Here is a 12,940-nt window from a genome sequence, read left to right on the forward strand (position 1 = left end):
CTTACTGGGCCAGAGCAACCCGTTCAGACTTAAATGCATTTTCTACCCTGTGTTTTTCACCCTTTTATCTTATTTTAGTCACATTAAAACAGGCAGGGGCTCGGAATGGTGCAACCCAATCCATGGCACTGGCCCATGGGGACCAGAGCCCCTCTGCAGATGTGCGTGCCCTGCTTGGGTTGAAAGGCTTGGTTTCTCCTTCCTCCCCATTCTCTGGGATCATCCTGCAGGTCCGTCCTGTCTGCTTCTTCAGTATCTGGCTGAAAAATCTTGCAGCCCCTCAAGTTGAGCCTGGTGGCATAAACAAAACCATTTGTCCTCCTACAGCCTGTGTGGCCATCTCCCTGGTACCCCAAAAGCCATGGAAAACGGAGAGGGAGGACCTTGAGAGGGCACCCAGCCCATCCTCACAGCTGCAGGGCAGAATGAGCTGTAATGAAATGATTCTCCCACCTCCCCTTCTCTTCCGATTGGCCCTTATTCCCAGGTCACTGTATTCCAGGCCTTGCCGCGCTGCCCTTGGTCAGTATGGCAGTTATACGAAGGAGAAGACGTGTTGTGTATTTAGTACCCCTCATTACAAAGTACACTAAATGCCAACCCTGCCCTGTGCACTCACAAATACCTGCTGCACAGGCAGATCCTTCAGTTAAAAACCTGTCTTCCTTGGAAATGCTGCTATTATTTGTACTGCCCTTGTTTGTTCTGCAGTTAAGGAAACTTATCACCCTTATTTTATTGTCTCATCTGCCTTGACCCAGGGCATCTGAAACGGCCTTATCTCATGAAGAATTTTGTTCCAGTAGGGCTGTGCCCAAATAGGTGTAACTGCCAGATGCCCGGATGCTCTGCAAGGCAGTTGAAGCATGGCAAAAACTCTGCTCTCCCACACGTTAATTGTGCCTTGTCTGTTAAGCTTCTGAAAAGGACAAAAATAATCCTTCTTCTTTATCTGATTCTTTAATTGTCAATAACTAAAAATGAAATACTGGAGGTGATAGCTTTGTTTTGTGCTAATCCTTCAAAACTGCAATTAATTTAATTGCAGCCCAATCGGCTTTATTCTCTTCTACCTGGTGGTCATCATGCTCGTGGTGTCTGTGCCTAAGCAGCATGGTTGGCTCCAGAGCCAGGGAAGATATTCGACTTAGAAGGGAGTTGGAGTCTGTTTCCTTTTTGCATTAAAGTAATTTTTTCCCCTTCTTGGGAATGGCAGCTACTCTGAATGTGGTGACTCTGATAAGTCACTCCATTGCTCTATTGAGGTGTAAATGGTCCCTGGAAGAAGTGTGCTTTACTGAAACGGGATTGTCACAGAGCAGAACACAAGTGGGGCACCTCCTGCTAGTAGCTGTGCATTTTAAAGTTTTTTTTGTAGTAGTCTTTAACACATCTACCCTCACAATCCCTTGGTGAGGCAGGGAAGGGCTGTTAACCCTTGCTTCTCTAAGTCAGGAATAAATAGCCCATCTGAGGGAGCGTGTGGCAGAATGGGCATTTGACGCGTCTTTTCAGAACAAAACAGCTGTTCTGTTGCGTGGAATTACACCTCAGAAACATTGATCAACCCCCCGGAGATCAGAGCCCTCTCTGATCACCCACCATATGATGCTCAAGATGATGTGGCCCTCCTCCAATGTCTCCTCCACATCTCACATCCGAATTATGTGCACGATACCCTGATGTGTGCTCAGATCCTTTTCTTACAACACCCTGTTAGGAAACTCATCCATTTCTCAATATTTTCTCCCTTTTCTCACTGACACAGTTCGAGTAACATTAGGGAAACGTGTTCTCCCTCTTCTGGGGCCCCGAATCCCATTGTTCGGTTGCATTATTTATTAGCTCTGATTAAAAACTTTCCTGCATCAGGTTGCTGCAATGTCATCTGCTCAGATAAGACAGGCACTCTGACAGCCAACGAGATGACGGTGACTCAGCTCGTGACCTCAGATGGGTTCCAGGCAGAGGTATGGCCGAGGCGGTAATTCCGACTTTCCTGTTCAAGCTCAGTAAGGCCAGCTTTTAGTTCAATTAGGCCCAAATCAGGAATGCTGAGACAGGGCCAAAACAAGCAGTTTCTAGCACATCACCGGTTCCATTAAAAGAAGGGACTTTTGAGGTGCTGGAGACAGGCAGAGGTTGGGCTGAATGTGCAAAAGCTGCTCAGATGCCGTAAATAAAGATGTTCATTATCATCATCTGCTGCTCTCTGCAATTATTGCAAATACTGAAACCTGCCGCTGACCCTTGTGGGCCCATCTTCTCTAGGAATATTTGTTATCCGAGTGACCTGATCCTTCCACTTGTTCATTTACCTGTGTGCAAACTGGGTGAAAAATGCAGGCATGCACAATGTAGGGCAGTGGAGTCACAGGCCAGTCAGCAGCAGGGTAAAACCAGTGCACCCAGGGCTACCGAAGGGCTGGGTCTCTCGACTGAGCTGCAAGAGACTCTGAACTCATGGCAAACAAGTTCAGTGTAAGACAAGCTGATTCTCTTTGCTCCTGTACAGCTATTGTACTATTATACCGTCATTACCTGCAGCCTTTCCTATAAGCATTGCTTTGAGCTAGGAAGAATAATCCCAGCGTGCCATCAAAATCAGAAATCTTCTCTGGCGCACCTCCATGTATACAGATGTAGTAAGTCCTGCCTGGCACTGGGACATTTGCCTCTTCTGCCTCTTCCTTCCTCAGGTCAGTGGGGTGGGCTACAATGGAGAAGGAAATGTTTATCTCCTGCCATCAAAGGAGATTCTTAAAGAATTTTCCAACGTCTCAGTTGGGAAACTAGTGGAGGTAAGTATAAATCATGAACCAGCTTGTCCTACTTATTTTCAATTTTCATTTGCACAAATCACTTTGGGTTATAAGCGTGAAAAAGAGGCACTTTCGTCACTCTCAAGTGAACCGCCTTGCTCGAGCGTTCTCATGAAAAGGCTCTGAGTAATTGTGATATAATCCATGGAGCTTATGGGTGAAAGGTAGCAATCATAAGACATATAAAGAGAAACCAGAATCATCAGCTTAAAGTGTCAATAACATTTTGGATAAAAATACAATTGTGGCAGAGGAGAGACCGGTTAATTTTACCAAATTCAGGTTTTTAATGTGGACAGATTCTAGACTTTAGCTGCAGAGTCAATATATAAATGTACTGTGAGGGTCTCCAGGTCTTGTGTTTGCATTAAATAAAATCTCAAGCATTCAACTGTAGGCTAAAGTGGAGTGTTTGGGTAGTGAAATGATCTGAGCTGGGACCTCAAAAGCAGGTTAGGTCTTATTCAGTCCATACCTCACACTAGAAGCAACAGTAGGAGAGACTTAAGTTTTCATTTCCATGATTTATTGAGCTGGTTAGATACACGTCATGTTTTGCTTGATGTTAATTTATCCAAAATGTAACATTTTACCAAAATATTGGTGTATCCTATGGAATAAGTGGGTTTAGAAAGCACAAGAACTGATCTCAAGAGACGCTGCTATGGGGAATAGCACATCTTTTGGGATGTGGCTGCTTTCATTCTCCAGTCTCTCATTATTTCATCTGAAGAGATGAAAAAGCTATGAATTCAGTTATGAAAAAAAAAAAAACCACGTAAATTTGTCCCTTTCTCTAGGCTGGCTGCGTGGTCAATAACGCCATTATCAGGAGGAACAGTGTGATGGGACAGCCCACAGAAGGAGCTCTCATTGCCCTTGCAATGAAGGTAAGATTGTCATGATTTAAAATGTTCCAGAAATTAAAAAAGCTGGAATTGTTAGCTCTGAGAGCAGTGATCAGACTTCTTTGAAACCCCCAGACCAGTTTTAGTCTTCCCTTGACTCTCTTCCCCGAGGTGAGATCTACACTTCTCCTATAGAAACCTCTTGTCACAGGCAAACACCTTCCCTGAGCTTCTGCGCTAACAGCAATAATTGTTTTGCTTGGTTAATGGGTGCAATTACGCTGCTTAATGGATTTCTTTTGGGCTCAGATGGGACTGCTTTTTTTACGTTTTCTGCACATGCCAATTAAGAGTTCAGGAGGAAGACGGGAGCGAAAAATGAGCAAGAACAGGCCGTATGAGAAAGCATGGCAGAGGGTTATCATTGATTTGGGTCATCTGCTAGCTTTTTATTTTTTTCTAGTCACAATTATGTAAGATAAGGATTTTTTTATTAATATTGCACCCATGCTCATAGGCAGAGGGCCGTAAAACACTTCAAGGTAACATCTAATCAGCATTACACAGCCTGTGATCCACAGTCCTCAGGTGGGCTGTAAAGCACAGAAGGTGCCTGATGAAGCGATGCACCTGCAAACGTCTGTTCTTACCTCCTGTTTTTAAAGCTTGTAGCTCAGTGAAACCATGATTTTTTTTTTCAGTAAAACAATAACCTTTCATTTCCCTAAATGCTAACTTAAAATCTTCCTTCTGCTCCCCCATTCAGTAGCCAAGAGATTGCAGAATACGAGGGGGGTTGTCTCTTCTATTTTTTGTTTTTATAATTATTTTTAAGTTTGGCAGGAGCCAGGGGAGAGAGAGAGAGACTGGAAGCTGCTTCTGATCACTACCCCTGCCCCTAGAGCACCACACGTGCTGCTAAAGCAGGCGTGTATTGGGTTGGACTGTCGTACTTCATAGCTGAAGAGTCGTCTTGTGGAGAACTGCTTTTTGAGTTTAACCCCTCAGGAAATAATTTGAAACCACATTCCTGATTGACCACTCAGTGATTTGCAGTTTCCCTTTTTCGTCCAAGAAGGGTGGCTGGGAAATAACCGCAGTGGGGGAGGCTGAGCTTGGGGTGGAAGAAACCAGGTCTGCCCACCCCTTAGCCACAGGTTTAGGGAATGGACTTGAGTCTTCTTTGACCCAAAGCCCCGCCGAGATGGCAGTGCAGCTCCCTAGTTCTTGCAAAAATCAACGGGGATCAAGCTTCAAACTGCAGTTTAATTTACCCCATATCAGGCACCAAAAGGAAAAGATGAGTTTGAAAAATGAGTTTTACTCTCCTCATGCTTCCTCTTGAGCTCCATGGCATATGACTGCCTGGAAGTACGTGGTCATCAGTCAATGCTTGTAATACGGCAAATACATGCGAGCTTTGGCATTGTTCAGCGTTACAGTGCTCTTTTTGTTTTATCTTCCTTTAGATGGAATTAGCTGACATAAAAGATATTTATGTAAGAAAGAAGGAAATTCCATTTAGCTCTGAACAAAAGTGGATGGCTGTGAAATGCACGCTGAAAAATCAGGTAAAGCAAACACTGGTGTTGGCTGGTTTCGTGTTTCTAATTGTGCGCTTCAACAATGGGCACGAAACGGTATCTCTTCAGCAAATAATGTTTTCAAAAGTTACCTGTGTCGGGAGAAAAACTGAGCAAACCTCAAAATTCCCAACTTGGCTGTAATTTTAGCTTGTAAAGCTGTGTTTGAATGGGAGAAGATAACACTGTTCATACAGTGGTCTGAGCAGGAAAACAAAAGCTTTTCAGAGATAACTGTCAGGGGAAGAAAGATACGATGTTTAGAAGAAAATGTTGGCCATTTTTCCCTTGCCGGGTTAAGGAGTTCGTTTTGGCTGATAATGTAGTCCAGTTTAAAAGAAATCACCAACCTTTTCATTCTGTCAGTGATGGCTGAGCATGAAAAATGGCTGGAGCAAAAATATCACCTCCTGTGAATAATACATGCACCTGGACATTTTACAAATCAGGTAAAAGAGCAAACAAAGGGTCTTTTTTACCTAGGATGTAGGTAAATCTAGGGTGCCGTATGCATTATCAGTATTTTTACAATGTGCTCATTTCTCTGTTTTATCTTTTTAATGAAGTATATCACCTCCTTCCTTTAAAGGATCAGGAAGATATTTACTTTATGAAAGGCGCATTTGAAGAAGTGATTCGATATTGCACTCTGTATAACAGCGGTGGCATCTCGTTAGCGCTTACACCCCAGCAGAAAGGCTTCTACCAGCAGGAAGAAAAACGAATGGGCTCCTCAGGACTACGGGGTCAGTCGTTACTGCCTGCGTCACTTAAGCTCACAGGTTATCGTGCCCTAGTGCTTTCCTGCCCGGTTTTGGTCAGGCTGGACAGGGGCTCAATCCTTAGCATCACTTGCACGATCTCTTCAAAATACTTGTGAGAGTTTGCCAAGCGGCCTGTCTTAGGTCTGCTGGATGCTTGCTTTCCACTCATCTTTTTTTGCTGGGTTTAAATTAGTGGTATTGAAAGGAACTGAAAATAAGCATGGGAAACGGTGAATGTTTTCCCTCGGTGGAGTGTTGCGATTGCCTGGGATACGGTCTGAATGTTGCATTGAAAACCGCTGTGCTGAACCTGATCTAAGCGCTGCTCTGCCAAGTTTTGCTTTTAGAGAAACTGTTCCAAGAGCAACAAAAAGCAACTTTGAAAGAGGTTCAAAACATGGATTTGTGCACCGAGATTTTTATTTGAAGTTTGGTTCAATTCTTTATTAGGGCCAAATCTAATGATCTCCTGATCCTGACTGCACGTCAGTGCACAGCCCACAGAAGGTTTTACATAAGTGCCATTGCCTTCATCGCTAGAAACATCCTTTCAGAAACCTCTTAGACTTTCACACAATAACAAAGACACTGTCTCCTGTGCGTGTTCCAGGATGTAAGTAGATAAGAGCAAGCCTTGGCAGCCGGGTCTGGAAGATGGTATATTAACGCGTGTATTCTCCAGCCCTGTGTCTTGCGGTTTGTAACTCATGTACGGAGCTTGCTTTACAATATCAGGATCATCTGCCATTGTGAACGGCAAATTACTGCTCTGAAGAAAAGCGATTAGCTCGGGCAGCTGCTGAGAGCTTGTGATCCAATCATCAAAGCAACACTGACATGAACCCCTGGCAAAATATCCTTGAGTGATTTAACAGTGATTGAATGATATGGTTAGGCACCAAGAACAGAAACAAAATGTTCAGAGCCTTGATGTTTACACAATGGAAGTTTCACCGGTTTAACTTAATTTACATCTCACATTTTTAGATTAAAAAAAAAGTTTACGTTTTTACAGGAGCGCTGTTGTTTAAGACAGTAGCTTAAGAGTGTCTGGTCTAACATTGCACTGTCCCAGTTTAACCCATCTGTTTTTAGGCAAGACTTGGGAGACAGACTTAAATTAGACAGAAATAAATCCTAAGAGAAACAAGTGAAACAGAAATGCTCTGAAACAGATAAACTGGTATTTTTTGACCAGGCCAAATTTTTGTGTCTATACAAGATCTGAATATAATGACTAAAGATCTGTTTTTAATGACTTCTGCCGGAAAACTGTCAATTTAGTATCTCCTCTGAATGTTCATTGTAATGTATGGAAACACAATATTAATAATTTAGTCTTTTCTTCCCCCCCCCACTTCTCTGTTTCTAGTACTTGCTTTGGCTTCAGGTCCGGAACTTGGCAAACTAACATTTTTAGGTCTGGTTGGAATCATTGATCCCCCGAGGGCTGGAGTGAGAGAAGCTGTTCAAGTCCTTTTTGAGTCTGGTGTATCAGTAAAGATGATAACTGGGGATGCCCTGGAAACTGCTGTGGCTATAGGTAGCAAACTTAGCTTCTTTCCTGTGGTCTCTATTATGTCTGTCAGATCAGTCAAACGTTACATCGCTTAATAATCAACTTCTTCATTCTTTCTGTGTGTGCAATAGAGGCTTCAAATGCCTCTGAGTTCTTGCTTTTCCATTGAAACAAATCATATAAAATGCAATAACAGAGCAGCTATGGACTATGGGCCAAAATCCAGTAGCTTAATTCCACTATTTTAGCACCAGAAATGGCAAAATCTCAGCATAAAACCCTTCAATGAGACAGATGGCACTGCTGGGATTAATTAGAGACCCCACTAATGTTTGGTCCTTCTGCGCAGCCCATTTTTGCATTGTGCTGTTAGAAATACACAGAGCCAGCAGCAGAGAGGAGGACGGCAGAGTCGGTATCGGCCCCAGTTCTGGGTATCGTATTGCTTCCATAACCCCAGCTGAGTAAGGACAGGGTGACCGCCCCGGCTCGGAGCTGGAGCGCTGTGTGCCCTGTCAATGCCCCGTGTTCAGAAGTATTTCCCAGTAAATTCTTTAATTGCTGCCTCTGTTCTTTGAGTCAGGAAATAGTTGGCTTTTTCCAGAGCTGATGGGCAGATCTCATTTGGGGCTTTTATTTGCAGGACAGAATATTGGACTCTGCAATGGGAAGCTGAAAGCCATGTCTGGGGAAGAGCTGGACCAACTGGCAGAGGCAGAGCTATCATCCACTGTCAAAAATGTAATGGTTTTGATAACAAAAACAAGGCCTGGTTCCATGTTCCATAGCATCCAATATAGGATTGTATTTTTTGTTTTTCAGGTTTCCATTTTCTTCAGAACAAGTCCAAAGCACAAACTAAAAATCATAAAGGTACTAAGAGCCTCTCAAATCCACTGTCTGCATCACAAAAACAAGATGTAAGGGGTGTCCCTCGGTTCTCTAGGCCGCCTGGCCTCCCAGGATGGGATCAGCTCAATCTAAAGGACCATAAAACCAAAAGCATTTGCACTATTTACACCGAAGGCATTAGCATTTCTCTGACATTTGATAGACACTAATGAGATATTAGCAAGCATAATATCAAGAGAATGATTTCTCAGGACTTTACTCACCTCTTCTAACTCCTGCTGGAGTTGCGAGATTCCCTCTACTCCTGAAAATCCAGGCTCTTAATTCTTGGTCTGGGTTTTGTCCTCATTGGGCTGCTGAGTCTGCTTTAACCCTCAAAGTCACATAGCGCTTCTGCTCTTTCAAAATTACGTGCAAATCCTGTGATTGTCCACAGGACTGACTTCTCTTCTGGCTTCAGAGCCTCTCTTGTCTCCACTCTCACAGGCTCTGCAGAGGGCTGGTGCTGTTGTGTCAATGACGGGAGATGGCGTTAACGATGCCGTGGCCCTTAAATCGGCCAATATCGGGATTGCAATGGGACGAGCTGGTACAGACGTCAGCAAAGAGGCTGCCAACATGATTCTCGTGGACGACGACTTCTCAACAGTAATGTAGGTTTAGCCACTTTCTTACTATCGGACGCTTTCTTACTTCAGATACTTTCCGGCTACCCATTGCAACGAGTCTGTCAGGTGACTCGCCCTGGAAATGACGCAGGGCCTGGAAGTCACAGGCAGTGAGTGGAGATACCTAGTGTGGGTCTGGCTCAGTTTCAGGTGCGTACACAGCAATGACTTTTCGTGTTTCAAGTGGTGGTGCCAAAGCTACCTTTCATCCAAAAGCCCTGGTTTCTCACCGCTGTAGCTAACTGGGGATTTGAAAGCGCCCAGAAGTCTGGGTATATCGTAACTTGTGCTCTCTGCCTCATCCAGGAAGCTCATAGGGGAAAGACATGATTTGTAATGCTCTGTTGGCTCATAACAACAGACAGAGTAGGCAGAGTGAGGATAGCAATAGGTCACATGCCTGCTTTTTGAACCAAGACCTGGCCATATGAACCAGGCTTTTCAGATCTACTGGGCCTGATAAAGTCATTTTAACTGGGATGCTGCATGGATGTCCTTCTCCCAAGCTGGGGTTTGAATTTCATCTGAAATAAGTGCTAGAGAAGACAAGTTGTATTTTGAGTACCACAGGGAGCTCAGTGTACAATAGCGTGAGTACTAGTTATTTCATAACCCCTCCTTTCCCCTCCAGGAATGCAATAGAAGAGGGAAAAGGAATATTTTACAACATAAAAAATTTTGTCCGGTTCCAGTTGAGCACGTAAGTTCCTGTTTGCTTCGATTCCAGTGAAGGCACCTTTTAGGTGAGGCCACGCAGTATAATGTTGTTCTGTGCTTTGCAGGAGCATTTCAGCGCTGAGCCTAATTACTCTGTCAACAGTGCTCAACCTACCAAATCCACTCAATGCTATGCAGATCCTATGGATCAACATCATCATGGACGGGCCGCCAGCCCAGAGGTATGGAAGAGTCAAATGAGCAAAATAGTCTTGGGTTTGGTACGTCTGAATTTGGCTTAGGAACATAAGCTGTTGTGATTTATTATCAATGTGCCAATGATTTGGTGGTTCGAGAAGACAAGTTGTACTTTTGCTTCCTCCTGGGGCCTCCAAAGGTGTTTGCTTCAGGTTTTGCTGAGGCTTTACATATTGCTGTTTTGTGGTAGAGTCACTTAACTATTTCACTTTTTTACTATAAATAGTCCGTTGTCCTAAGTGCGTCGCCGGCTAGTAGCCCTGCAGATCTGACCGGCAACAGAGTGCTGGGCACATATGCCCCAAAATTACAAGACTTAGGAACCTCATCCACCCGCTAATTACCACTACTGCTAATTACCATTACTACTTCCACAGCGTGGAAGCGAGGTGGTCCGCAGTCTCACCGCTAGCTCACCCTCTGGGATGGGATACTGCTATGATGTGGTCTAATATATCATTTTTACAGCTCATGACCTTTGGCATAGGTCAAATCTGGGGCCTTATGTAATCCTGCCAGAACGCCAATACCTCTCATGCCGTACTTCAAGGAATTTCATCCCCCAGATCCATCCTGTTTTACCAACAGTGCCATTTCGGGACGATGCGCATTAACTAAACACGTCCTTCTGCTTCTCTTTGAGGCAGCTTGGGAGTTGAACCTGTTGATAGAGATACTATCAAACAGCCACCCCGACGTATCACGGACACTATACTCAGCAAATCATTGATCTTGAAAATCTTCATGTCAGCTATAATTATCATCAGTGGAACCCTCTTTGTCTTCTGGAAGGAGGTGGGGAAAATCTGCAACTGTATCTTGTTTTCATCAGGGTAGGGAAAAAAGTGAAGGCAATTTCTGAAGTACACACAAAGGTCTTCCTGAAATACACCCGGTGGGGAAGGATCGGTCCAGGCGGAGGGTTAAGACACCAGGGTCAGCTCCTAGCTCTGCTTCTGCCTTCCTGTGTTGCCCCTAATTTGGAGCTTCCTCCCTAGAACAGGAAACCTATTACTTATGATTTCAAAGCTTAAAGGTATTTTCCGCCTCTAGCTTCCCATGTAAGTAGGAAATGCCACGTACCTAAGTACTATGAATTGCTGTTAGTAAATAGTGACTGTTACTGTAGCATTTTAAGTAATTTAATTTAGAATGTTCTTCACTGGAATTCCACATCAGTTTAAGAATTTAAAATATAGCTGATCAGATCACAAACGCAACAATTAGCAGAGAGAAATTAATGCTGTCTGTAACAGCTAGAACTAGATTTATTCCTTTGGTTTTACTACCCTTCGAATTGACTGGGTCATTACAGGGAATATTTAACGCATCTGTTGAATTGATTTATTTTTGCAAGGCTTAACTAACAAACACCTGAACTTTTACATGTGCTTTCAGAATCCAAAAAGTGGCATAACTCCTCGAACCACAACAATGACTTTTACCTGTTTTGTGTTTTTTGACCTCTTCAATGCCCTGACCTGCCGCTCTCAGGTGAGATTGCTCTGTCAGCAATAAGTTCTTGTCTCAAAACACTAACATAAACATTAGAATACTAGTATTTTGCAAAGGAAGGGGTTTTTTTTAATGTCACTTAAAGCAGCACTACTTCTATCACCTTTATAAATAAAGTTATCCATCATAGTTCAACTCCAACTACACTTTCAGCTACATAGCTCTGCCTAAGTTACCGGTCATGTAAGTTTAAAAAGTAACAGAGTTTCCGTGCAAAGAAACAGCACGACATTTAAGTGCCAACAGGAGATTGGGAACTGTTACATTTCTCCTTTTTTTTGTTTTTTTCCCGCCTTCTCTAGACAAAGTTGGTATTTGAAATAGGCTTTTTTCGAAACCGCATGTTCTTGTATTCTGTGCTTGGGTCATTTTTGGGACAGCTGGCTGTTATATACGTCCGTCCATTACAAAAGATCTTCCAGACAGAGAATTTAGGAGTGCTAGGTAAGTTGCAAATAAATAATATGGGTTTTTTTTTTCTCTTTAAAGCTATTTGAAAAAGCAGATGCAATTGCCAAACTGTTACATGATAGCTCCCAACAGATTGCTGGTAGGGGGAATCAATCAACAGCTCCTATGCCCGCATACATACACATAGATATGCACAAACAGTAGTAGCATTTAATGATATTATTCCAGTCTAGGTTTTGAATTTTGATTTACTGCGCACAAATGCATGTAAATGGAGGCATGCCAAGATTCTCCACAAGCTCCCTATGATGATAGTTCTTTACATAAATCTATCTAGGATCATTATGCAAAATGCAGGGTAAATGCTTCCTAGCTGAAACGCAACACATATTTTACTATTTGAACTAGCCTAAGCAAACTCTGCTACGCTACGTTGTGTTGCACCTACATTAGGCTTGTCATTAGAAGCAGGGTGCAATGCGCCCAAATGATTCATGTAGAGGTTGCCACCCATCAAGTGGCCTACACCGACTGTATGGGTATTCCCCATCTATCGCAGTCGTTTCTCTAATTCTACAGCCAGCAAAAGAACAGCTAGGGCACACGTCTGTGGAGTTAGAGCAGCACAAACACCGACTGCTGGAAGGCCCTTAGCCGGGGATTCCTGCCCCACACAAAGTCCAGCTGTGCACTGCCTCCATCTCCGCTCTGTTTCCTCTCGGCAGACCTGCTGTTTCTGACTGGCCTGGCTTCCTCCGTTTTCATTGTGTCCGAGTTCGTCAAACTCTGTGAAAAACGCTGCTGCCGACCGAAGCACACAAAGGGGTGTCAGAACTGATGTGACCTTCCTCTAAAGATGTACTTGGGACGGAGCTGTGATGATTGATAATGCAAATGCACTGTCTTCTGATGCCGCACATCCTTTCTGAAGATACTCACGTGAAGCTGTACTGACAGCCCTTCCTACTCCAGAGTCTGTTCCTCCTACGTGCTCTGCCTGAACTGTCTACAGAAGCCTCTGGAGCGGCTCCTGTTTTAAACCA

At 43.7% G+C, this 12,940-nt stretch overlaps 1 protein-coding gene across 1 annotated transcript in view; it reads left to right on the forward strand.

Annotated features, from left to right (window-relative positions):
• The window catches only part of ATP2C2 (ATPase secretory pathway Ca2+ transporting 2), a 29,239-nt gene extending 16,301 nt beyond the window's left edge, over nucleotides 1–12,938 (forward strand). Inside the window, exons 13-27 of the mRNA XM_064459669.1 lie at nucleotides 1,873–1,970; nucleotides 2,700–2,801; nucleotides 3,623–3,712; nucleotides 5,140–5,241; nucleotides 5,843–5,999; nucleotides 7,390–7,560; nucleotides 8,180–8,277; nucleotides 8,359–8,409; nucleotides 8,875–9,041; nucleotides 9,688–9,756; nucleotides 9,839–9,955; nucleotides 10,619–10,766; nucleotides 11,370–11,465; nucleotides 11,789–11,930; nucleotides 12,623–12,938. Coding sequence (XP_064315739.1) covers nucleotides 1,873–1,970; nucleotides 2,700–2,801; nucleotides 3,623–3,712; nucleotides 5,140–5,241; nucleotides 5,843–5,999; nucleotides 7,390–7,560; nucleotides 8,180–8,277; nucleotides 8,359–8,409; nucleotides 8,875–9,041; nucleotides 9,688–9,756; nucleotides 9,839–9,955; nucleotides 10,619–10,766; nucleotides 11,370–11,465; nucleotides 11,789–11,930; nucleotides 12,623–12,735 — 1,721 coding nt within the window. The 3' untranslated portion in view covers nucleotides 12,736–12,938. The remainder of the gene's footprint in view (nucleotides 1–1,872; nucleotides 1,971–2,699; nucleotides 2,802–3,622; nucleotides 3,713–5,139; nucleotides 5,242–5,842; nucleotides 6,000–7,389; nucleotides 7,561–8,179; nucleotides 8,278–8,358; nucleotides 8,410–8,874; nucleotides 9,042–9,687; nucleotides 9,757–9,838; nucleotides 9,956–10,618; nucleotides 10,767–11,369; nucleotides 11,466–11,788; nucleotides 11,931–12,622) is intronic.
• The last annotated feature ends 2 nt before the right edge of the window (nucleotides 12,939–12,940 follow it).

This window comes from Phalacrocorax carbo, chromosome 8 (genome assembly GCF_963921805.1).
Source record: "Phalacrocorax carbo chromosome 8, bPhaCar2.1, whole genome shotgun sequence".
Taxonomy (NCBI): Eukaryota; Metazoa; Chordata; class Aves; order Suliformes; family Phalacrocoracidae; genus Phalacrocorax; species Phalacrocorax carbo.